Below are 26657 nucleotides of genomic sequence, written 5' to 3' on the forward strand. Positions count from 1 at the left end.
GCATTTTCTAGTATTGGAATTCTCTATTTCTATTACTGTGCTTTCACTATCGCTATTGCCTATTGTGCAGGGGTTTTATCAATTGCCCACAGTGCAATCGCGCACATGGCGCACTAGACCAATAAAATCAGTCAAATGTAACCTAACCATAGACGTATAATATAATATACGTCTATGAACCTAACCCAATCTAACTAAGCACTTTGATTAGAGAGGGTCTTGACCCTCTCTAATCAAAGTGCTCTCCCTTGGAGAGTGTGGCCAATAAGCCGGAAACCGCCATGTTGAGCACAATGAGGTTGACTTAAGCGCGACTTTCGAAAGCGTATAAGTACGTATTGTAAATGCGAAAGAATGCAAAATGTCATGTAAAGAAGTAATATAATCGTGTCAGTAACATTCTACTAAAGAGTAAATATTATACATGTTAATACTTAGTCTGCAAATATTAGAGAAAATCGTTGAATAGAATATTCATGATCTTTATCCATCGAATCGTGTCCATAATGAAATAAATCGTCACGTATCTCTTTAAATATAGACAATGTGTCAATACTACAGATTCTCTAATGATGCTTTTATTATTTGGAAGGAATCTGTAGTGATGAAAAGATTATATTTTGCAATTTATTATTTATTTTAGAAATTTTATTTAAAATATGCTACATATATTTTCCAACAAATACAAATAACACAAGGTAATCTGAAACAGATTATAATTTATCCTCTTATTGCACAACCCGGCATCTTTCTAATATGTAGAATTGCTTCACTTTATATCTCTTCTCATCTGTCAAAATAATATAAAATACCATTTCATAAAAGTTATGTTTACTTTTATAGTTAACCTTTTATTTGTTTGTATTTTAGTAAACAATTTTCTAATATTTCATTAATATTAAATAGATTGAACCGAATATTTACCTGTCAAATAGCATAGAGAACCATTGCGCACATACAAATGTATATCTATATATATGAAAATAGCGGAAGTGTTCTCAATATGGCGGAGCCAATCAGCGATGAGTCCCTACATCGGCCACACTCTCCCTTGACCCTCTCTACTTTGATTGGCCTAGTGCGCCATTGTACATACGCAATTGCACTGTAGGCAAACGAGACGCTCCCTGGCCATCACCTAGACCTACACCTTTTTTGATTGGTTGAAGTTAGCAAGAGCACACAATGGCGTCACGAATCGAAATGTAGAGAAATCGCGCGCTTATTCAAGAAACTGGAAACGTGGAAGCCCAATACAGTTTATTACAAGGGAATTTGTATGTCCAATCCTAAAAACCTTGTAAGTACTCTGTACTTACAAATTAGCATTGTAAGTACTCTATATCTACTATATCGACCGTTGTCATCTTGAGTGTATCTAAATTAAACAATATGGTCTCTCGTTCAAAGTTCTCCTATATATAACTTTTCATTTTCCATTAAAAAAATAATACGGAAAATAGTACGGATTTTTATATGTAACTCGTCATTACGAATTTTACTTCACTGTGAAGCACACCCCGATATGGAAATTTTATTGTACATGGAAGTGCAAAATTGTACTTAACATAATACGACGTACGCGTAATTATACTAATTGTAAAATTAGTATGATAGAGCTTTTAATTTCGTAAATCGACAATTTTAATGACTTATTAGTTTCTTTTCGCGAATTGGAGCGACATATTTAATTCTTCAAATCTTTTCTTACGCTCAAAAGACTATCAGTCTACTTAGGCTGCGGTCCGAAATGCGCTTACAGTGCTGAAAAGCTATAGTTTATGTCACGTATACTATAGCTTTTCAGCACTGTGAGCGCATTTCGGACCTCAGCCCTGCATTGAACATCGAAAATTAAAAATCAAGGAGGTAAAAACTCAAGTTATATATTTACCAAAATTAATTTCTTCCATTTAATATCTGTATTAAAGTTCTATATAAAACTTGAATTATCCTATATCCATAAATCTTAGTTCTGCACTTTATTGAATGCTGGTTGTTTTATATATTTGTAATTAAAATGACAAATTTCTATAATCAACAATAATGATAATATTGACAAATACGTAGCAAATGTTATGATTTTAAATTTAATTGTGTAATATTTTCTCATTTCTCTGTGTGTATTATGTGCAGAGTTTTTATAAAAATTGAATGATGGCTCGAGCATCATTCCATTTTTAATGAGCACACTGCATTCTTATTGAACATAATTTTTATTACAATTAATATTATAACTATATTAATTATGCAGTATGATACACAATATCATACACAGTTATAATTGTATATAATACTGCTTCGCGATATTTGCGATATACAGTACTTGCGAATATACAGTATTTTTAGATACTGTGCATTCGAACATATAGTATTCATAGTATTGCAACAATTATTTTGTTTACCATAAAATTTAATTCCCGATCAAGCGTAATGGTTTGGCGGAACCGTTAAATCCTGCAAGACGGCTAACTGTTCTTCCGTGAAGTGCTGTGCATGACCATTCATACCGGTCCAGCCATCGTAATGCGTCCGTTTGAAATCGCTCAGAGTCTTTCTTATTGTCATCTGCAATAACAATGAATATTCGAAAATATTGACTACACTCGTTTTAATAATTATATAATGAATACCATTTTTATAGTTACACACAATAACATTATAATAACATATTATGTAATGAATAGTATTATAATGCAAAATGTAACATTAAATGAATATATATCAAGAGGAAAAAAAATATATTACTGGTATCGGTTGCGGATCGTTCATGTGAAGACCGAGATGCTCGAAGATCGGAGGCACGTATTTAGGCACATCGTACGGGTGAGCACGTATGAAAGCACACAGTCCGAGTACACCGGCGTGACATAAACGTATCGCATCGAGCTTCATGTTTCTCGAAGTTTTCTCGTCACTGGAGCTATTCTTCTTGTATAATCGCGTTCTCGCCTTCCTCTTGAATTCCTCCTAGAAATACAAAGGTGAACATTTTAGTCTAAAAGCACGAGGAGGAGAGGAGCATAATGGAATAAGTCTACTGTCAATCAAATTTTCAAAGCTACTTACTAATAATTTTTCTTGGTTCGTGATAAATCTGCAATGCAACAATCCACCGAGTACTTGGCTAGCTTTCTCCCTAACTTCCAGACGGTCGTCCTCTAGTAAGCACAGAACAACGTTTTTCACGCAATCGATCCACGAGACGTTACTGAGAAATATGCCCATATTGTGAAAGACTAATACTTGAAGGAACTCAAGGCTAGTGAATTTCGCGGACCACGACGAATGTTCCGACATCCTTTTCACCGCGGTCAACGCCACTGGCATGTCTTCCGGCACCGTGAACGCTTGCGCAAGAGTCGCCAAAGTGCACAAACACGATTTATTCAGCTCCTCATCCGCTTCTCTAATTGAACTCTCTAATTGACATATGATCGGGAATACTTGGTAAAATGCTGCCGTTGCAGCGTACTGTGAGCGAGACAGACTACCTATGATCCACTTGCAAACAGTTTTGAGCAACCTCTTAGGCACTTCTTTTTCTTCTGTCTTTGATACTTCCTCAAGTTCGTCATGAAGTGGAGCGTTAGTCGCCTTTTCCGGTGAGCCTTGCTCTTTATCCAGACTTATTTTAGCTACATTTAGTTGCATCTTAGTCGCATCATCATCCACTATAAGTTGCTCCAATAACGGTACAACCTTATCGACAAGAGCCCGCATTCGCGGAGTGGCGGTATCGGGCGAACTGCGTGGAAATCTGAGATCGGCGTCAAACACGGTGACTAATACCGATCCCAGGCGCTCTCTTACATTCTGAAACGGATTCGTCAATAATCTGTCCTCGAGGCGTACCAGTAAACGTTGCAGCAATTCCGTGACTCGCCACGACTGCTGGTTCAAGGCGCCTTGCAACACGTATAATCGGCCACACTCGACGAACGAGGATTCTGAATCTTTGGAGGGCGGCTCCTCCATTAGGCACTCCAGCAACCAGTGATGCCTATTTGGATCTCGGCGTTGCTGCGCCGTCGCGAAGCATATACCCCAATCCACGATAGTCTCTTCCGTTAGGTTCGCGATCGCGGTTCTTACAATGGGCAACAACGCCTGCCACAAATCGCAGGTCATTTGAAACGGCCAATGTTTCGCGCCCCTGATGATCCCGGCCGTAATCTCCGCAGCGCACCGTTGGCTGCTCTCTTGTTTGTCCGCCACGAGTCTCTGCAAGTGTGGCAAAAAGTGTTTCAAGTGGACAATTCCGTGATTGCGAAAAAGACCCTTGAATAAGAAGCATCTAAATGCGTTGAATTTGTCCTTGCCCTTTTTCTCCTCCAAGCTAAAGTAACTTATCAGCTTCTCTATATTCTGCGGATCGTTGAAGAAGAGATCGACCTCTCTCTCGCAATCCGTCAGCTTGCGCACTGTTGGATCGAGACAAGGTTGTTGGGATGAAGGAGCATATACTTTTAAAGTTTTCGGCCAAGCGTAATAGCCTACATATGGCTGGTGAACATATCTAGATTCATCCCATTGTTTAGCGGTCAGTGGACGAGTTTCATAATTGTACTGAAGCCACGAATTATCAGCTCTTATCCCGGGTATGACATCTCGCAATTGTTTCTCTTCGTCTAACATGTTCTTGTTGTTAGGTAGGCTGTGTATATCAATCGTCACCTTTAAACAGATGTTTCATACATGTACAAACTATATAACAGTCTATAATCTATATAAAAATAAGAAGAGATTTAATTTTATTCTGAAATTAATGCTGAAGTAGCGTTATTTCAAGCTAAATTTTTTATTTTTTTATTATATTGGAAAGTGATTGAAATTTTTTATATTTTTGAAATTTTATGTCCATTAGAAATCATGAATTAAAGATTAATTATATTATATTTTATTAAAGAACATAGTATAATTTATTAGAATTTTAGAATATAATCAATTTCTTTTCTATTATTAACGTACTACAAAATATATAAAAAAATCATAGTTTTAAACTGAGAAAGAAAATTTTGTTTTTTTGAAAATGGCAATGCATAAATGTTTAACAAGATAACTAAAAATAAAAAAATGTAAGAATTACGGAAAAGCTTATAAGTACTTTCACATTGTTTAATTCATTATTATCTCAAAATATAAATCCTTAAATGACGAAAAAATATGTATATAATCAGATATTAACAAGAAACTTATAAATCAACATTTATTGTACAAAACAACAATATCGAATAATATTCATTGCTCAATAAAAATTCTACCTTTGGGTGTTTTCGCTTTTGTTGTTTCAGCATAAATACCACTATCCTAATAGCGATCTTTCTCTCCTCTAAGGAATCGTGTATAAGCGCTTCCAAGAAGTAACGCACTATTCTTGCAGAGTAGACTTGATCCGGATGGACCAAGTCTCGTATAAAGCTCATCGCCATTAATTTGTGTCGCCAGTGAAGCGATTCCTCGAGTATGCAACGTAAGAGCTCGTCAAGCAGCCCGACATACGCGGTCAAATTAGATTCATTGAGTTGCCTGGAAGTCTGCAATCCGTTTTCTATCTCATTTTCGCTAGGCTGTGGCAACGCCGGTTGCGGAAAGTGTTCCCACAATGTGCGCGCAGCTGTCAGGCATTTGTCCGGTATTTCAAGCTTGATTGTATTCGTATAGAAGCACTTGTTTATAGTATCTACAATGTTCTCTTTCAGTCGAATTACAGAGAGTTTCTCGGATGGTTTGGAAAGTACGATAGCCGGCCACAACGATCTCAATATGCTCCAATCTGTTTCCGTAATAATAGAAACGTGTTGTGGTCCAAGCAACATGTAGAGTATACCCTGTTGTTTTGAATAATTTCAAAATGTAATACCAATACTTTTAGAGAATGATTATCTTTAATGTCGCACACCATCATTACCTTGTACGCATCGTGATGCTTTTCAGTATCTTTAGCTAAAATATTGATAAGACGAGGAATTATAAATGTATAGGAGTATGGGAAATTTTTGAAGACGGAGAAAAGGCTGGATTGAGCTTTCGAACGCACGTCCGCATATCTGTTTATGGCCAACGTGAACAATTCCAAAATTATTCGTTTATGAGTTTCCGTTAGAGCAACCGGTTGCGCAAGTGACCGAAGTTCGTGCTGAATATCACAGCGCTCCAATATTATTGGACCCATGCGGCTCTTGTTTCCCACTAATTTATCTTCGAACATTCTTTTAGCGACTTGAAAATTCTTACGTCGTCCATCGTGCGATACGCATAATCGTATTTTTCCCAGTAACAAACTGGCCCATATCTGAAATAAGAAAAATATTGTTAAAAATATAACATAATAAACGTTAAATCTGTGCATGTATTATGTGAAGAAATCTATATATTAATAATAAATTAAAATTGAATCCATATATCTGTGTTTGTTTGTTCACAAAAGAGAGAGAGAGAGAGAGAGAGAGAAATTAGTAAATATATATACACACCAGTATTAATATAAAGAAACTCTTCGTATTGTCCTCCGCGTTCTCAAGCATCACCCGTTGGACTTCACTCATAACCCCGACAAGATAGTGCCTAACGTTGCTTCCATCAGGCATCGTAACATGTTCCTTTACTCCATTTATAAGCATTGGAAGCGTGTTCCACCCTAAGGAAGATTTTACTTCGAGGGGAGGTTCTGTCCATACTGGTAGGACAGACTCGGCGCCTCTAATGATGCTGCATACGATATTCAGATTTGCAAGCAGTTCTTCCCTATATCAATTTTGCATACATATTATTTTGCACATAAAGATATGATCAATATACATCTTACAGACACTTCTCTCATTACTATAAGCTGAATTATCTAATAGCAGCAGTAGTAATAAAAATCGCACATGTCTATACTTTTGTTATGTACTCGATTTTTTAAAATATAATTTCCGTAAAGATGATTATTATGATAAAGAAGTCGCGTAAACTTACCTAGTTAACGTACTGGAATCTTTGCAATATTCTTTGAGCTTATCAACATGAGTCGTTAAGTATCTCGACAATATTCGTTGTATAGCGGCGATCTCTTCTTCACCAGGAATATACCACTTAATGTGGAAGTTATCGATGTCTACACTCTGACCCCAGTCTTTAATGTAAGGATAGTCAGAATCGTTGTAGTCTCTTTTGTTGGACGTGTACTGGCACGGAGTGGTAGTCGACAGTGAGCATAAGATACCCTTTAACAAATGGCAAGCCAATTTGTTTCCATCTGTCGATCTCATAAGCAAAACGTGATCGAGGACTTGCAACAGCGTGTCCAGATGCGGTAACAGGTTGTTGCCAGGCGTATCGACAACCGCAGACAATATGAGCATGGCGTGTAGAATACGATGATCCAAGTTTTCTTCCTTCAGCACGTCCTCTCCGTCGTTGATCAGTGATAAAATTGTTTGCGCAAGCACGGGTACTAGTGCACGCAGAGTATCGTGTCCGTTGAAACGAGAGAAGCTCTTGCACACGACTGCCGCCAGCTGGCCTGCGACTTTGGTCTCGAGGATTCGCTCCGTCATGTACGTGCGTAGCTTGTGAAGAGCGCTCTTAAAAATCGCATCGCTCGTCTCCATCAAAAGGGTGGTGCATACACCGGCGAGTGCCGTCTCCGCGATCGACTCCAATTTGCTCTTTAAATCACCACCGCGGCTCTCGAGACGCACGTTCTCCAACGAGCTCGAATCTATAAACATGAACACTCTGTCCAGAAATTGCAGTACGAAGTCCTCGAAGCGCGACGTCGCCTCGCAAATAATCCTGTCCTCCTCGGTCATATCAGCGGTCGATCTGGAGGAATCCACGATCGGAATCAATGTAGTGTAAACGGAAATAAAACGGAACGTGGCGAAACATTTTCCAACGTCGTTCGGATCGATCCCTGGTAAAGAGGAGAACAGCAATGGCAGTACGTGTGTTGGTCCTTCTGGGTAGGTGTAATCTGTGAGAGAGACAAAGATACAAGTTAAATAAACAAGTATCTGCAGTATCTAGAAATCATTCTTAATATGTCAACGTTTACATCAATGATTTTATAAATGTTATGATATTATCTGAAGTAGAATATTCGAAAAAAAGATATAAGATTCTCGATAAAAATATTTCACAATTCTAATTTTCAGTTATCCAGCGTTCATTTTGATCACATGACCTGTTTTGACGCTAAAACTGAGCGTCGAGCGTCAGCATGAAATAGCACCTTAAAGATGTTTTCTAGATGGCACCTTCTTCAGATCGAATGTTTTTATGACGCACTGATGATACAGTTAAAAATAAGACAACACACATACCTTTGTTTACATTTCGAGAACCTTGCACCATCGGCCTGGCGACAGCTACCATACAAATCATTGAGGCCGTAAGTTTATGCGGTTCGGTCACGGAATCGAATGTGGAATACATCCGTTCTAACATATCCGGTATTACCAAATTTGGTCTCATAGTTGCAAGATATTGTAAAGCATAGCAGGCATCGTTTACGCCAAATTTACTGAACATAGCTGTCATAGCTACTGGCACCATACTCTTAACAAAGGCATCAACGTCACTATCAGTTAATTTGTAATTGTTAGGAATTTGAGTTTCCCAAGTTTGTTTAGCGTATCTTTCTCTAAAATTGTGCAAACAAATATGTATGTTAATTGAATGCTGCAATGCTAAAACATACGCTTACGCTATTCTTGCCAAAATAATATAAAAGAAATTATAATTATATTTAAATAAATGTAAATAATATAAATTATAATTACAAGATATACAACACATACTTGTGTAAGCGTAAGATGAAATAATATGGAAGTTTAATAAGGAGTTCCTTCAACTTTCCCATCCATCGTCCAAAATTGGCTGGATAAAAATACGTCTCTATAGTCTTTAAAAACTTTTCCAAGTACATATGTGCGCTTGAGTTGTTTCCCTACAAGATAAAGGTATATCTTTCTTTTCATTTATGTTTTCTGTTTGTTTATCCATACAATATATCTCGTTTTGAAATAGTATCTATTCAGGACTTGTTCTTTTTTTTCCAAAAACATGAATCATTATTTCGTTATTCGATTGTTACGTTCCAATGTTTGTCATTATTACACTGAAATGTCACGTGATCTTACCAAAACTGCTACTATCCAGATTGCTATTGGTACTGAATCTATTTTATGGTTCTTGTTGTTTTGTGTCTGTTTATATGTTACTGGCAGATTCAGGCACCTTATAAATCTAGTAAACATCAAGGGAAGATGTGGTTCCCAGTCGATATAGCCGATGTTATAATTTGCCAATCTCGCCATTAACCACATCATGTCGTTTTCCCATTGCGGCCCATTGTGACACACTTTCCACATAGTCATGAACTCGTCGAACCAGAGCTGATGTCCGATGGAATGATGCTCGGGGGGTAGTTGCAATGGTAGAAAACACTCTAAAGTCTGGAGACTTGTACACATTGTCAATCCATCGAGAGGACAGAATGTTGGTCTTAGTTCATCTAATATTTCTTGCGTGGCGTTTAACTGTTGCAACAACATCGTTAAATAGAAAATTAGTCACACACTGAATCCGGGAATGTCCCTTTTTCTTGAAAAAAGTAATTCTTACGGGAAAATAATTCTTTACAGAACGAATCACACAATGTAGTATATTTTTCAACCATGAAGGATAACGGTAGATTCCTACTGAATTCTTTCTTAATGGATGCATAATATCGTATAAAGGTCTCCATGGAAGTTCTAATTCAGTAGGGCTAATTAATCCTTTTTTCCTAAGAAAGAAATATATTACACAGATAAAATATGTCAAATATAAGTCCTATTCCAACAAGATAGTTATTTTGCAGCAGCAAGAGATTAAGTCTTTAAGTCACAAGTTCAAAGTTTCAATATGTATAACATGATCGAAATAAAAAAATCAATAAGATACCAATTGTATTGGTTTGTAACAAAAGTTCATAACATGTTTAATTTTTTTTATGAAAAAAAGATGAGAAAATCATGAAGCTATTACAAAGTGCACATGTAGTGAAATAAATCTCAGTACAAAAAATCCAAAAGATATCTTTGCAATCTTTTGGACTTTTGTGCTGTCTGAGAATATATTTATGAATATATATACAGAGTTATTAACGATTGATATCAATGTATGAGAGCACGGCTCATGCAGCGAGCTGTTGGTAGGAGGGCACGGTGAGGCATGATGGAGACAGTGACGCCAGAAAGTGTGCTTTGTAGCATTCGGTGGGGATGGAGTTATTTATTAACTCAGTTATTATTGCAAAAATCACAAAATGGTACAGGACTTTTCAACTCAGCCAAGTCCAAATTATACACCATTAACCAGCGGTAACAGAGTTATAAGACATCCTGTATAATACTTTTGTCTTGGAATTTCATTAAAATAATGCTATGAACTTTTGTTACAACTCAATATTTTCTCTTATGCAAGAAGTGAAATATCTATTATATAATTAATACAATTTATGATGTCTACACTCAGAATCTTTGCAAACCATCTGTCCAAATCACGCTCATTTTCTTATAAAATAGGTCACGTATATGATCATAACTTGTAATACAAAATTAAAATTTTATCTTTTATCAAGAAAACAAAGCTTTCTTGAACTCATTTAGATATGTTTTCAAAAACTAACGTACAGATTTAATCAACAACATTTTACTTACTTGAGCAGTAAGACCAGCGTAGTGCCAAATTTGTTGACTAGTTCTAGATTTAAATTTGGTATGGTAATGAGCTCGTACATCAACTTCACAAATGCGATATGATCTTCTTTACTGAACTTCATTCCATATAGCTCTATATACCTAAAGGAAGATTTATTTCAACAGGTTAACAGGTTGACGCAAAACGTCGTAGGAAATTCCGCATTAAAAAATGGAATAACCGTTACCCACACATTTAACATGTTCACCCAGTAGATGCAACCTGGTTTTAATTCGCGCAGCATGACCGCGCGTCCCAGGTTTGCCTTGATCTCGGTGAGCCATATTCGTGACTCGGCATCAAGCTCGTCCGTGTAAGGTAGCAATTTATTGTAAATCAGCTCCTTTTGCGGGCGAAAGCCCAGATTTGACTTGGTTAATAATAGCATCGTCCGATTATCCTTTGTATCACGATCGTTCTCGTCACACATGATCACTATATGTATTTCGCACAGCAGCAAGAACAGATTAGCTCCGGCCAGCAAGACGTCTCAGACAATGCGATATTGTACGCGTAGTTGATTCAGCAACAACTTGCTTATTCTCATTCATTTTTATCGAGTCATGTTTCGAAGTCATCTAAGGAGCCATGTTTAAATCGAATTGAACTGAATTGACAAAAGATGCAGGTAGAACTGTCGCCATGAAGCTTGATATGTTGCTTACGTTCGCTCGTTCTTGCTCTAAAGGCGGTTATTCATAGGGAGATATGCGTGAAGTGAGATCTACAATGAGAATGTAACTAATTATACTTTACCATAGGGTCTTATATAGGATTCGAACTCTTGCTTAAGTTGGCAGCACTTGCTACGTCCATATAATTTCATGCGAATGGTGTCGCGCCTTTATTCCAAACAGTAATATCAACATGGCGTAATTGTTTCTGCCATAGACATAATAAGAATAGACCGAGCGTGAAGCGCAAAACGTGAAGCACAGCTAGAAAAGGACGGAAAGTAGGTGGAGGATCTCTTTCTCTCTCTGTTCGCGTCTTCCCCACTCTCCGCTCTTACCCTCACTCTTCTTTCTTTAGAGAGAGAGAGCAATCATTCGCCTGCTTTCTCTCTTTTTCTACCTGTGATTCACTGCCAAGTTGAGAACACGCTCGGTCTATTCTTACTATGTCTATGGTTTCTGCGATGTTATCGTGTGTTTAAAGTGTCAATTGGTTGTTCTTCTCACAAAATAAGCTAAAGTAAAGTTCTTGATTTCTCAACAAGTGACAATTCGCTTGAGTACGAAAATGCCGTGTGAAATGATAACCCTGCAGCTCGGCCAGTGCGGCAATCAAAGTACATGTCATTTTTCATTATACATGTTTATTCCTTTGGTCATTATATGTTTTTTGTGATTTTACTCAAAACGTTTACGTTTGAATTTTTGAAGAAAAACAAAAATAGTATTAGTTAAGTTTTATGGTTTTTATATTTCTTTGAACCATAAAAATTTTATTTAATAAAACCCTGAATCCTAGAATCAGGGAGCCCAAAAATCATGTTACTTTAAATGCAAATTTGAAACCTCGTATCACACAATCATTTAAATATATTCTATTAATATATCTTTAGTTGGATTTGAATTCTGGAAGAGATTATGTGCGGAGCATGGAATTAGCCCAGAGGGTATTTTGGAGGATTACGCGACAGAAGGAACCGACAGGAAGGATGTTTTCTTTTATCAATCAGATGATGAACACTACATACCACGAGCTGTATTACTGGACTTAGAACCTAGAGTAATCCATACCATCATGAATTCTCCATACTCCAAAGTAATATATTGTTACTTTTATAAGAAATTGATTTATCTCTATGGAGCTTTGAACAAAATCAAATAAATTTTTATTGTGCTCATTACAAGCTGTACAATCCAGAAAATATTTACTTATCAAAACATGGCGGTGGTGCTGGAAACAATTGGGCATCAGGATATCATCAAGGTGAGAAATTGCAGGAGGAGATATTTGATATACTGGACAGAGAAGCTGATGGCAGTGACAGTTTGGAGGTATAAACATATCATGTTCATTTTCACGTTTCACTAGTAATTTATGTATGATTCTAATTCAATATTCGATAAGTCTAACAAAAAAAAACTGAATCGTCATTGGTCTCCTCTTATGTCGTTGCACGATTTTGAGGTATCATTAAATTTGCAGGGTTTTGTCTTGTGCCATTCCATAGCAGGAGGTACGGGTTCTGGTATGGGATCCTTCATGTTGGAATCCCTTGCCGATAGATTTCCAAAGAAATTAATCGAGACTTACAGCGTCTTTCCGAATCAAGATGAGATAAGGTAACATGTCTATTTCATAAGGAACCATATCTAATATTGATTGACATGATGTGTTTGCATTCTTTTGTTGCAGTGACGTTGTAGTGCAGCCGTACAATTCGTTGCTAACACTGAAGAGATTGACAGAATGTGCAGACTGCGTTGTAGTTTTAGATAATACTGCTTTGAATAGAATTGCCTCGGACAGATTACACATTCAGAATCCCAGCTTCACGCAAATTAATAAACTCGTGTCGACGATAATGTCCGTTAGCACAACCACTCTGCGATATCCTTCGTACATGAATAATGATCTAGTTGGTTTGATCGCGCCGCTCATACCGACTCCTCGTCTACATTTTCTGATGACTGGATACACGCCACTTACAACGGATCAAGAGGTAATTATTTTTTTACATGAATATTTTATATGAGTAAGAAATGAAGTTTCGTACATTAAAAGAATAAAAACAAATATAAATATTCTTATAATAGTTGATGTCATTCTTCCAGCAATTTCTGTTATCGTTAATTCTATTAATATTCCGTTATCATATTTTATAGTCTTGAAAATTACACTCTGAATAATACACGCTTCTCTTTATTAGATATTAGATGCAAATAATTACACTAATAATTATAATTTATATATACATATTTATTATATTATATTTATATATATCATTGTTTTTCGTATATGTGAAAACAGGGTGCATCTGTGAGAAAAACATCTGTTCTGGATGTAATGCGGCGATTGTTACAACCAAAAAATATGATGGTTTCTACAGCATTAGACAGAAATGCATCTCATTGTTATATATCTATTTTAAATATAATTCAGGTACTTTTTTAAAAAATATATCTGGTATATGTATAATTCTTGAAATTTATTCAAAGATCAGACATATATAAATTATGAAACATACAACAAAAGATCGATAATAATATTTTTAATAGGGTGAAGTGGATCCGACACAAGTGCACAAATCCTTGCAAAGAATTAGGGAGCGAAAACTCGCACAATTCATTCCTTGGGGTCCTGCAAGTATACAAGTGGCTCTTTCAAGGAAATCCCCGTATATACAAAGCACACATCGTGTATCCGGTTTGATGTTGGCCAATCATACAAACATATCGTCGGTAAGTGTCGACTTTAAGAGGATTTTCTCATTTGGAACAGCAGAAAATTACCATTTTTTTATGATATATTTTTCTAATATCAAAACTTAAATATATAAATATTTCAGCTATTTGACAGAGCCTTACAGCAATATGATAAACTGCGTAAACGAGAAGCATTCCTGGAACAATTCCGCAAAGAAAAAATGTTCGAGGAGAACCTTGACGAGTTAGACAACTCACGAGAAGTCGTAGAATATTTAGTAAAGGAATATCAGGCCGCGACTCGAGTCGATTATCTCAGTTGGAATCCAAACAAAATGGACGTATAAAGTATTCAATAAATGGGTAATTTTTTTATCTAGAGAATTAGAGAATTTAAACACATGACAGTATTTCGTTCGATAATTTAATATTTTTAATACAACCAAGGAATTCTTCGCAAGAATGAATTGATAAAATATTTTATGATTATTAATATAAAGAAAAAATGTCACAAAGCTCTCTACACGACAGAATTTATGCAATTAATTTTTTTTAATAGTGTTCCAATCTCCATTAATAATTTTTAATAATTTTTGTATATATGCATTTGCTTTATAGCTAACAAGATTAGTTTTAATTAAAAAATTTCAAATAATAATTAATCTGCGGCAAAAATACGGTATGAAATAAATAAGGGAAATGACACTTGAGGTTCTAAACTTATAAAATTTCTATTTAACATGACAGTAATATTGTCACACATATAATGCACACTTCACATATTACAAGTAATGCTTGTCCATTTCTGATCTTAAAAACGCTATTCCAACTCGATGTTTTCTTCTTTCCTTTTCTTGTTTATTTTCGTGCGTAACTAGGAGGTAGAGTAGCTATCGTAATAAAGCCTGTGTGCCCGGGTAACGAATGAGCATGAGTAACTGTGAGGAGTTTTTCTTCTTGTTTGTTCTTTTCACTTTTTTGTGTCACATCGTCATTCACGTGCTGTAATTGAATAATTTTGTACTCTCCAGTTTTGTATATTATTCGATTAACTGCTTAAGTTACTTTTATTCAATACTCTTTTAGAATGTCGCCAATAATAATACCAAAATTCCGTCCGTGTGTGGTAAATCTCATTAAAAAAATACGAAAACACTTTGCAAAAAATGTCAAGGACAAAATATTATACTTGCAAATTATCATTTTGTAAATTTTGATTATTTTATTGAGTTTGTAGATCTTGTCTTTGTCAACGTTATCATTTTTCAGTGCCATATTTTTAGTGTTAAATATAGTAATTTAATTTTTGGTTTCACCTGAGATGTAGTTAAATGCAACTCTACAAGTTACAAATTTATTATAAAATATACAAACCTTGTATTTCAAACACTCCAAATCTAATACTGGCAATAATCTATATTGAACATTCATTTCTCTTTGCAAACATTCGTATGTATTTAATTCTACGAATCCTTCGCATATCAGTTTTGCACAGGTACGTTGGACCTGCTCGATGCAAGGAGAAAAGAAGCAGAGTTTTCCACCTGTTAAATGAAAGCCATTGTTATGCATTATTAAACGTCACATACATTGTGTAGCATCTACATTATAATTTACTTTTTGTAATCATGAATCTCTGTGAAGATGTTAAAATATTTTTTTTCGTGAGATGATACGCTTATCATCTCGTTGCTACTATACTGATATTTTATGTAAATAATATCAATCAGAATAAAGAGAACTCTTACCACTTTCTTTTAAGACAAAAGTAGCATGTTCTATAGTTAACCACGGGTGTGGAAGATCCAGAAAAACAGCGTCAACCTTATGCCTCAGGTCTTCCCCAAATCCCTCTATACAAATATCTTTTACCCTCAAAGTTACAAATTCACTCAGGCCATGCCTTTCAAATTCCACACCAGCAACAGATGCACGATGTTCGTGAAAGTCAAAAGTATACAAATGACCGTGTGGACGTATCGTTCGTATCAATGAATGAGACAAGGAGCCACTACCAGTACCTAAAGTAAATTACAAAAGGAATAAAATCGTTTATCTGAATAAATATCATTGTGTACCTGTTTCGATGACTATGCTGCCTGGTTTAAGTTCCATCAAGTGTATAATGAGACTTATGTCTGGACTATAGATAATCTGTGTTCTGTGTGGCAATGTCAGCGTCCAAAGTTCTGGTGTTGGTTGCAATACATATGCCCAGCCTCGAGTTAGCTCTATTTTTGTGCCATACTTTTGCCCAACGAGGGAGATCACCTTTAATGCACCATACGTCGTTTGAAACACATTGTCCACAATTTCGCCCTTCTTGTTGGAAATTTTTGCCTTCACTTCCAGCGAATGCATATTATTCGGATTCAGATACAATATAACAACGTCTCCTTCTTCTATAACTTTTTTTGTCTTATTGAAACTCATTTTCACATATATCGAACTTTTATTTATATCTAATATCTTTCTTGATTTCTTTGATTTTTATTTCTTTTTAAGACATTATGTTTTACATATTCAATATTCATGTATAAAAATTTGTTGGTTTGTTTATAGATATACAATGTGCATCAAATCATTAACTTTTTTTACTATAATTCGAAGTTATGGATATTACCGGTGCCACATAAATAAACATAAATTATCACAACAATTCATAACCAAACGATTCATGCGAAAACGTCCCATGTGGTTCGAATGCTTCGGTTATCTTCGGTTATCGACGAGTATGTTCGACTATTTTCGGCCAATTGGATGGGCTACACGTCACGTGTGGTCTGCATTGGCGTCGCAATATTGCCGCCAGCCAATCGCGACGATGCTGGTCACATGACCTCATATCCCTCTCTCTCCTGAGGCTCTCTGGTATGTATGTACGTGGCCCACGCCGTCCACGGACGGCCCACTGGCCCCATGGACTCCATGGAGTGTTGTATTATGTATTGTGCGAGCGGACTCGTAAGTCGTGACCATTTGTAGACTGTCGAACATCACAAGTTACATTCAATTTTTTATTTTTGAACTTTTATAATTGAGCCACCCTAATTCAGAAGAGCAAAGTTAATAATATTCATATTATTTTTAATTAAAACTGATGTATAGTTTAAAAAGCTAACAGATCAACATCATCATCAAGATTATAATATCACGTGTATATTATTGTTGCGAATTAAAGGTATTTATATTGTTTATTCGGAGAAATAGTTATTTGCGGTACTTACTAATGTGCTGAGATCGTTGTGTGGATTCTTACATCGAACAGTGAATTAGTAAGATTTAATGTTGAATCAGAAATGTTTACCCATGTTTATTTTCAAGTAATTCACGTGCATCAGTTCTGTATGACAATGGTGAAGATAAAAGGTTGCAATTGGAAGGCAAGAGCTAGTGAAAATGTGAAAATAGATGATTCCACTATGAATCAGGTAAATTTTCTTATAATTCTTCTTTAATGACATTTTTGATGAAGATAGAGAATACTTACTCTCCTAACAACTTCAATAAAATTTTATGCACATTTCACAGTGTAAAGTGAGGCTATAATAAAAATTGCTGTATCGTATTATCTTCTTTTGTGTGTTAAATATTGATAACTTATTAATTAAAATATTTAGCATAATGTCTTTTTTGTGACAGGGAGCAGCGTTGCAAGTAACAAAAGTACAGACAAGTCTTTCGGAACAGCAACGATGTACAAGTGTAACCATTTTGCAAAATAAAGATCGAACACTATGCTTACAAGAATTAAACAAGCCAGAAATGAAGTACAAAGCTGACAAAAAAGAAAAGAATTATGTGAGTGCAAGAAAACGACGCAGAAAAAACAACCGTGCTAAACGGTGCAGAGAGCCAAAAGTACAGGATTTGTCTATTCGGTGCACCAAACTGCAGTTGGAAGAAATATCCCCTGAAAATACTGGATTTGAAGTGAGTTTAAAGCAATTATTACAAACAGAAATTATAAAACTTATTATATAAACAAAAATTGTATAAAACTGTGACAACAATATTTATTTAGAATAATGGTTTTTTTTTAGAATTACAGTGATAGTAGCAATGATAATGTTTCTGATAACATTGCCATCCCTAAGATTACTCTTCAGGAGAGTAGTAAGACTAAAGGCTTCAATAAAATTGTAAGAAGCTCAGATGTGCCCATTGCCGCGGAGCTTAAGAAGCAAGTTGAAATAGTGCAGCGGCCTACTAAAATTGCCACACCTGCTGTCTTCGTAAACAGGAAGCCAGAGATGGAGGCAGCTAGATTAAAACTTCCTATTTGTGCAAAACAGCAGCATATTATGGAAACAATTAATAATAACCCAGTAATTATTATAACTGGAGAGACAGGAAGTGGTAAGTAAAATCTTCTCTTTATATTTGTAGGAAAAACCAGCTCAGGTTTAACTAAATGTATCACTTGCTTTGAAATTCCAACTTATTTGGATGCAGAAAGATCGTAATCACGAAGATAGACGGTTGATTTCTTTCTCTTGATTTCATTCTCCAAATACTATCTTTCTGGGTCGCGAGCGCTGATCTCCCTTTTGATCGGACAACTACGTGATCAACTATTGAGGGAAAACAAACATGCGTCATGTCGTGAATATCGTTAGAATTATCGCTAGAAGGCCAAAGAATGCAAGCATTGTTAGGAAAACAATTAAAAAATTCTTTGTAAAATCTTATACCTGTTTTCCGCGAAAAGTGCTACGTAACAGGGGGAGGAGTAACAACGGACCAATGGTTTTACATCTTCTTCCAAAGACTTCCACTTTCGGAAAGATGGAAAGATCAATCCTCTGTAATCAAGTCTCTTCAGTTACTCAATGATTATGAGGATGCCGCTTGAGATAAAATGTAATCAACTGAGCTCGAACCCGTCTCTTTGTAATTACAAATTTGCATGAAGCACATTAAAATGAGTAATAGCGAAATATTGATTCTTTAAATATATTTCTCATTTAATTATTTGACTTTGTAGGAAAGACAACGCAAATACCTCAATTTTTGTACGAAGCCGGGTATGCTCGAGAAAGAATGATTGGTATAACTGAACCGAGAAGAATAGCAGCGATGTCAACGAGCAAGCGCGTGGCCGAAGAAATGAATCTTACGCAGGACGAGGTTTCATATTTGATTCGTTTTGGGGGAAACGTTACCGAGAAAACGAAGATCAAATTCATGACTGACGGAGTCCTTCTGAGAAAAATTGCGAGAGTAGGTAGCGACATCGCAGTCATATCTTTATAATTTGATGACAAGGGACTCACGATTTCTTTACTCGTTTACAGGACTCGCTGCTCAAGAAATATTCTGTAATCATAGTGGACGAGGCACACGAACGCAGTGTACACACCGATATCCTAATAGGTTCTCTGTCAAGAATCGTTCTGTTACGTGACAAATGTAATGATCCCTTGAAATTGATCATCATGTCAGCTACACTGCAGGCACAAGAATTCGTAGAAAACGCAAGATTGTTTACGGTAAAGCCACCGGTAATTAAGATCGAGGGACGGCAGTTTCCGGTAACGAAATTTTTCAGTCGGCAAAAAATAATTACGACTAAGAAGAATTACGTCTCCGAGGCATTCCGCATGGCAGTAAGGATACACACTCGATTACCGGAAGGTGGTATATTAATATTTTTAACAGGTAATATATTCCTTTATTTTTGTTTATTATTATATACATATATATATATATATTTTTTATATTATTGTTGTCAGTAAATTTACGTAATATTTTTCGTTTGCTGACTTGCAGGTCAGCAAGAGATACATACACTCGTGAATCATTTGCGTGAAACATTTCCATCGGAGAGCGATGACGAGAGCGATGATGACGAGTTTCAAATTAATCTGGCGCATCCTGAGAAAAGTAAAATGCCTACGAGATCCAACAAGATAATTCCAAGGATGAATTTCAAAGGAAAGCCATGGAAGCGTTATGCCGTAACGATCGAAAACGAAGGTAACGTGTTTCTCCTGACCATTAATCCGGACGAGCATGTACATTCTCGTTCGATCGCTCTACTTTCTGAAATAGCTTTGAAGTGTACGTAAGAAACATTTATGTTCATTTAGTTATTCGGCGATTCCCACTCGTAAGCATCAGGATTCAGTGCAAGAAGACATCTTCGATGAGGATGAAGAGGAGAATGTTGACTTGATAAGAAATGCTGGACCATTACGGGTATTGCCACTTTACTCTCTGTTAGACGCACGAGAGCAAGCCAAAGTAAGTACGAAATGCGCAAAAATATTATGCGCGAATAATATAATGAATGATCTTTCAATATGTGATTGCAGGTATTTGAGACACCACCGAAAGGATGTCGTTTGTGTATTGTCTCGACGAATGTCGCAGAAACGTCGTTAACGATACCTAATATCCGATATGTGATAGATAGCGGTTATTATAAAATGAAACGTTACGATAAAGTGACCGGTGTCCAAACATTCGATATTTCCTACATAAGTAAAGCTGCAGCCGAACAACGTGCTGGCAGAGCCGGTAGAACTGCACCTGGTTGTTGCTACAGGTACTTGATATTGCAAGCACGGTTTTTCTATATAAAAGAAAGATAGAAAAGAGAACGTTCGACGTAACAAAATTGAAATTTCACAGTTTGCTACCTTATTCCACTCTTGTTGAATAACATAAATTTTTACCCTTAATAATATCTCTTTCTTTCCTGTAGACTTTACTCATCGGCAGTGTTTAAGAATAAATTCGAAGAGTATGATCAACCAGAGATTCAGAGGACCCCGTTGGACGACTTGGTGCTGAAAATAAAGATGATGGGTAATGATCGGGTCATGAACTTCCCGTTTCCTACGCAGCCGAATAACATGCAGCTGCAGGCTGCTGAGGATCGACTCACGATACTCGGAGCGTTGGAGCCATCGAAGGAAAAGGAAGGTAATCGAGGTAGTGTAAACGTTCTCCTAAGCATTCCTGCGAAGTAATAGTTTGGCAAAATTGTAGGATCCGTTGTACGGTGCACAGTTGTCCATTCTCTCATATTTAAATAATGAATTTTTCAATTATAGTAACGTAGAGTTATCGTTTTGTTATTTAGAAGCAAAACTAACTCCGCTGGGCCGCAAGATTGCCTTATTTCCGGTAGCGCCGCGATACGGCAAGATGTTGGTATTGTCAGAAAAACAAGATTTGATTAAATACATCATATGTTTGGTCGCGGGTCTTTCCGTTCGGCAGCTGTTTGCAAAAGGGACCGAAGGACGCATATATAAACGACTACAATTACAACATCAGTTGACTGTCCACGGGTACAGCTTACTTATGGGTATGTAACGAGATGTTATATTTTTCGTGGATGTAAAAAGTCAACAATGTGTCTTTGCAGGCGACTTGATGCTTCTGCTGAAGATCATTATAGGCGCCGAATATGCGGCATCGGTTAAGGATAGATTCTCTTCTTTCTGCTATGAAAATGGCCTGAGGCATGAAACTTTGGTGGAGATCGGGAAACTGCGACGGCAGCTGATCAATGAAATTAATTCGAATATACCAAACTTAAACCTGGCGATTGATCCCAAGTACGTATCTCATATCTATATTCTTTTATATATATATACACACACACACACACACAAGTGTAACTTATGGATTATTACAGAATGCTGCCGCCAAATGATGTGGAAGCAGAATTGCTCTGCAAGATAATCCTCACTGGTATGGCGGATCAAGTCGCCAAGAAAATTTCGCCTGATGAGATGATGGAGAATCAATTAAAGACCTGGAAATATGCTTATAGGTAAGATGTCACTTCTCTCTCAGCTACTATTCAGTTAATTAACCCGTTCGCTCCTAATGTCGGCATCCACGAAGCGATAAGAGACGTGAATCGCGTTATCAATGCGAAGCATGTGATGTTCGGTTGTGCGTGTTTCCTTGTTTCAATATATATCATACCGAGTTACATTATTAAATTATTGTGTATTATTGTTCCATGATTTTCAATTGTTAATTATATTATAAATATTGTTGGAGCGGACTGCCGTAACGAAAGAGTTAATAGCGATTTCTAATCCGAGTTATCTTTCAGGACAGTGAAAATAAAGGAACCAATATTTATGCATTCCTCCTGTGTCTTATGGCAGACCGAGCCAGAATGGGTGGTCTACCAGGAAGTGCATAAGGTGGACGGAAGGATATATATGCGAGGCGTCACGGCGATAGATCCTCAACAGTTACCAAAATTTGCACCAACTTTGTGCAATCTTGATGAGCCTGCAAATGATTCACCGGCAAGGTACTCTCTCTTTTCTTTACTATGATTATGTTATTTTATAATATTATTCTCCAACATAAATTTTACTATTAATTTTCATAAAAATTAATTTCTTCCACAATATAAATCAGACTTCCGTATGTACGTGTGTCTCATTTGTAGATATGATCCTGTAACCGGAAAGATCATGTGCCGTGTGTCTGGCACATTCGGAGAGGCTGGATGGAAACTGCCAATGGTAGATATAGAGTATCCATTAACCTTGAATGGCGTCAAGTGGTTTGCTTTTTTCTTTTTGGAGGGTGAAGTTTGCCCTAAACTGAAACCATTTGTACCATTGTTGGCGAGTTAGCCTTGCAGCGTAATCAAATTGCGGAGCAAGTAAGTATTGTTACATTTACCTTTTGATGTTAATTTTATTGCATATATAATTATATGATAATAATAATATACATCATTTGATGTTATTTATTTGATAGATTTAATTGATTCTGCAATTTTTTCAGGTCGGTACCTCGCATTGAAGCGATATTGCAACCGCTAGCGGCACATGGAATCTCATCGAAGGATAAATTACGAGAAATGTGGGATTCAGATAAGAAATGTAAGCTTATTTCCATTTCCGCAGTAATATATTTTTTCTTATAACATAGTACTTTAATACTACGCGTGTATAATTAATTTTGGCAACAAGTTTATTTGCGACTAAATTGTGGAACTTGTGAAATTTCAGTTTTGCTGTCCCAATACCTGATGTGGCTGCCTGTATCCACGCACGCTGATGTAGCACTTTTGTGGCCACTCTTGTAAATAAATAATAAATTTATATATTGCATTATTACTATACAAGGTATTATTTAATTCGTGCCCACTATTTACACAATGAAATTTCTCATGAAAAACTGAGTGAAAAAAGTTCTGAACCATTTTTTACAGTAGTAATTATTGAGTAAAGTCAGTCCAATCACCGTCGACCTTTGACTAGTATTGTCTGGAAAAGGACATGAAATTTTTCCAATCTTATGATGGCAAACATCATTCTTGAACGATAACAGCGCCCCAAGTAGACGCGCGCAAACATAACCAAAAACTCTTGCCCATCATTCAAGTTTGTTGGTTCTGGTCTCGAGCCACGAGCCCGAGCCCACGAAGCCACTGGAGGCCACTTCGTTTTCGGTGGCTTGTCTGCGGAAAGTTTAAAAATAGTTGAGTACACTCGGTGATGATCCGTCGCGTAAATCGCCCTGAATTTTGCTCCTCTAACTGAGCGGATGTATCGCTTGTATTTGTAAGAGATTTTCGGACGAAACTTCTCCGATATGGCTTCGAAAGTCACGCTTTCCCAGGCGCTGGGAACGGATGGCAGTGATTACAGCCACAGACAGAAAATCGCAACACATTACCAAGTTAGGTGAGATAAGTCTTTAAAAAAATGCAGCATTACTTTGAAAGATTGACTGCAAGAATCATCAGTCCCATTGATCAATGGCATGTCAGTTTCTCTATTTACCTCAAATACAAATGTATGTAAATGTCATTAAAATTGCAGACTCATTAAAAGTGAATAAACTTGGTTTACAGTCTGTTATTGCATATTAGATAAATAAAATTCAGACACATTAGCAAGAATCAATCAATTAATTAATACATATAGTTTGTGCACATTATATTTTTATATTATATTGATATATTGATCAATGTATTAAGTAGTACTGGTTCCTTTCGTTCAAGTACACATATGATATAAAAACGATACAGCAAAATATACTTTTTGTTGCTTTCTATGGAAAGTAAAAATGCTGTGCTTGTTTTCAGTGCTACAAACAAATCAAGACTGAAATACTGCATATTCTTTCATTATCTGTTATTTTTTGTCATGCTTGCCAAATTATCTGCAGACATATTAGATCATTTGGATATATTTATTCTGGAAATAGAGGAGTTACAAATACCACAGGTGCAGTAAAGAATATATCTTAATTATATAAATATAAGGATTAGGTATAAAGTAGAGTCGGTTAAACCAGCTAGTTCATTTTAAGCGGAGACAAGATAGAGAGAAGATTGATAATTATATTTATCTTTTTTAGTTAAAGTTTGTTAATTTAATGTTAATAATATAATTTAATAAATACATACTTTTCCATTTCAGCCATTATGGTGGGAATACATATGGTGCACTAGTTTATTATTATCTTTCTTTGCCCTTTCGGCAATTAAAAGAAATAGAATCAAAGTACTACAAAAATATATGATAGGCATTGTTTTACTAGGGTATGGTCCATTGATTTATGCTATTGTATATTACTTCAAGGATGTTTGGATGTATATAACTGTAGGTAAATCTGAAGATATTCATCTATGGCAGGTACGATTCTCCTCAGAGTCAATATCTTATTTTTAAATAAAATTTTATCGATTTTATGATATTATGGGTGCAAATTAATGAAATTGAATTTTGACGAAAGTTTTTCTTGAACAAAGTAGTTTCGATTTTACATTTTATTCTTAAGCGAAAGATAATTCTTGATCTAATTTGAATGATTTATATTTCAGGGTCTACCTTATGGTGTACTTTGGTATGCCTTTATCCTTTTAGCCTCGCAAGTTCACTGTTTTTCTTTGTACTTTTCATGGAATTTGTTAATTGCTTGGAAAACACGAGGTACCAAGAAAATGGACTAAACCTACAAACAAGAAAAGTAACGCCTACAGAAATATGTTTATGTGAATCATGGATTGACTTTCCAAAATGTTAACCATACTTATCTTTCATGATACGAAACCATATAATTAATTATTGCATAAATAATATTCAAAAAGTGTCAAATTTTATGAGATATATTAGGTTGTAAACTAAGCATTGTGGATCGAACTATCTGATTACAGTATTTGCTACAGCAATTATTTTCAACACTTTTCTTTTAATTTTTTTAATAAGTCTATCGTGCATAAAAAATGACGTATAACGCGCTATTCTCTGCTGCTGTCATAAATATTATTTGAGTACTGTATGAGGTAATGCCAGACAAAATAATCATCATTGCATAATTGTGTTTTTTTAATTCAAAGAAAATTTCTGCCAAAATGAACAGATTGAATATGTGAGAGATGATTTAAATAATCCGCAAGTGGTGATTTCAACCTGAAGAATAAACCACACGTTCAATGGCGATGGAAACGAAAGTTCAGTAGCATTATTGGAAACAGAATTGATCGATTCGTAAACTTGCATAACTGCTCGGGACAAGCTAGCTAAATTGCCCTGGCTATTTGTAAGCATTTGCAAGCTCTTTTTCAAGACTCGGACGGAAGAAAAATCCGCAAAAGTTAGTTTACAGCCTGATATTTGAACATGAGGATATACCAGCGTACAATTAGGTATGTCCAAAAATACATATATACTTAATTGAATTTATAATATTTTCAAGTAGAATTTACAAAGTCGCGTTAATAAGGTAGACTCTAAAGATTGTGAATTTTTTCTAAAGTAAATTTTATAATTTATTGAACTATTTGGCGAATCAGAAATGTGTATAAATATTTGATTCAGATATCTTCCTAGCAATTAAAATAGCAAGTGACTAATAATGAGGCGTTACGATATATAAATAATATAAAAACAAAAACAGAATGTTACATGTTTATCTGTTATAATTAAGAAATATATTTTACAAAAACTGTATATATATATGTATGTGTGCGTGTGTGTATATATATATATATATATATATTGCCTTTATTTGTTACTCCTCTAACTTTTTGATGTTTAAAGAAGTTATTACGAAATGAGGGAGCATATAATGTATCTAATATTAACAGTAATAAAATCTGAGTAAGAATTCATAATATATAGTTTTACATATTTATAATATAGTTATACAGAAATGTCCTAGTAAACTTTTGCATATGCTCAAGTAACTTAATTATAAAAATGTTAATCTGTTAGCTGCTTATCCGAAGCTTCCTAATTATTTAAACAATTAAAAAATGTGATTTAGATTCTGTCGAGTGTGCCTGTATGGGCATTCCAGGCAAGCTACAATATTTTTATTATATACGATTGTTGAGTTGAACATGGAATGACAATGCGATAATGCATCCAGTAGCACGAGCACTCACTAAGGCGCTTAAGGCTATCGTACACAAAATTCCGTAAAGTCATAAGACCTAAAACGAATCGATCAATTTCAATTGAGTATTGGGCTCTCCGTGACTCCCCCTCTTTGGTCTATATAAGATTTAAAATGTAACGTTAACATGAACTACTCATTGATCTAGCA

The 26657-nt window shown here is 35.7% G+C and overlaps 5 protein-coding genes across 5 annotated transcripts; 3 read left to right on the top strand and 2 right to left on the bottom strand.

Annotated features, from left to right (window-relative positions):
* Positions 1–1871: 1871 nt before the first annotated feature.
* LOC105274653 (proteasome activator complex subunit 4B) lies at positions 1872–11161 on the bottom strand. Its single transcript, XM_026973925.1, has 13 exons — positions 10923–11161; positions 10692–10832; positions 9613–9775; positions 9129–9527; positions 8787–8935; positions 8310–8629; positions 6961–7960; positions 6477–6747; positions 5912–6295; positions 5265–5831; positions 3070–4677; positions 2749–2970; positions 1872–2568 (listed from the first exon to the last, which is right to left on the bottom strand). Exons 1-13 carry the CDS (start codon positions 11159–11161, stop codon positions 2425–2427), a joined length of 5607 nt encoding a protein of 1868 aa, XP_026829726.1. The 3' UTR covers positions 1872–2424.
* A 666-nt stretch (positions 11162–11827) lies between these two features.
* Positions 11828–14511, top strand: LOC105274652 (tubulin gamma-1 chain). The gene is made up of 8 exons (XM_011330951.3): positions 11828–12022; positions 12299–12501; positions 12591–12737; positions 12889–13025; positions 13099–13405; positions 13714–13845; positions 13962–14144; positions 14252–14511. Exons 1-8 carry the CDS (start codon positions 11974–11976, stop codon positions 14453–14455), a joined length of 1362 nt encoding a protein of 453 aa, XP_011329253.1. The 5' UTR covers positions 11828–11973; the 3' UTR covers positions 14456–14511.
* A 314-nt stretch (positions 14512–14825) lies between these two features.
* Positions 14826–16778, bottom strand: LOC105274648 (tRNA (adenine(58)-N(1))-methyltransferase catalytic subunit TRMT61A). The gene is made up of 4 exons (XM_011330949.3): positions 16187–16778; positions 15857–16129; positions 15483–15652; positions 14826–15110 (listed from the first exon to the last, which is right to left on the bottom strand). The coding sequence occupies exons 1-4, from the start codon at positions 16539–16541 to the stop codon at positions 14967–14969; spliced, it is 942 nt and encodes a 313-aa protein (XP_011329251.1). The 5' UTR covers positions 16542–16778; the 3' UTR covers positions 14826–14966.
* A 156-nt stretch (positions 16779–16934) lies between these two features.
* Positions 16935–23220, top strand: LOC105274650 (probable ATP-dependent RNA helicase kurz). The gene is given in 16 exon segments (XM_026973811.1): positions 16935–17539; positions 17751–18041; positions 18152–18467; positions 19096–19331; positions 19406–19769; positions 19881–20121; positions 20201–20354; positions 20426–20658; positions 20818–21047; positions 21199–21426; positions 21487–21679; positions 21760–21897; positions 22189–22395; positions 22537–22755; positions 22881–22978; positions 23108–23220. Coding segments are annotated over 16 exon segments (3357 nt in total). The 5' UTR covers positions 16935–17407; the 3' UTR covers positions 23185–23220.
* A 263-nt stretch (positions 23221–23483) lies between these two features.
* LOC105274651 (protein jagunal) lies at positions 23484–26223 on the top strand. Its single transcript, XM_011330950.3, has 4 exons — positions 23484–23785; positions 24190–24331; positions 24527–24742; positions 24931–26223. The coding sequence occupies exons 1-4, from the start codon at positions 23694–23696 to the stop codon at positions 25057–25059; spliced, it is 579 nt and encodes a 192-aa protein (XP_011329252.1). The 5' UTR covers positions 23484–23693; the 3' UTR covers positions 25060–26223.
* The last annotated feature ends 434 nt before the right edge of the window (positions 26224–26657 follow it).

The sequence above is a fragment of the Ooceraea biroi genome, chromosome 11 (assembly GCF_003672135.1).
Source record: "Ooceraea biroi isolate clonal line C1 chromosome 11, Obir_v5.4, whole genome shotgun sequence".
NCBI classification, from domain to species: Eukaryota; Metazoa; Arthropoda; class Insecta; order Hymenoptera; family Formicidae; genus Ooceraea; species Ooceraea biroi.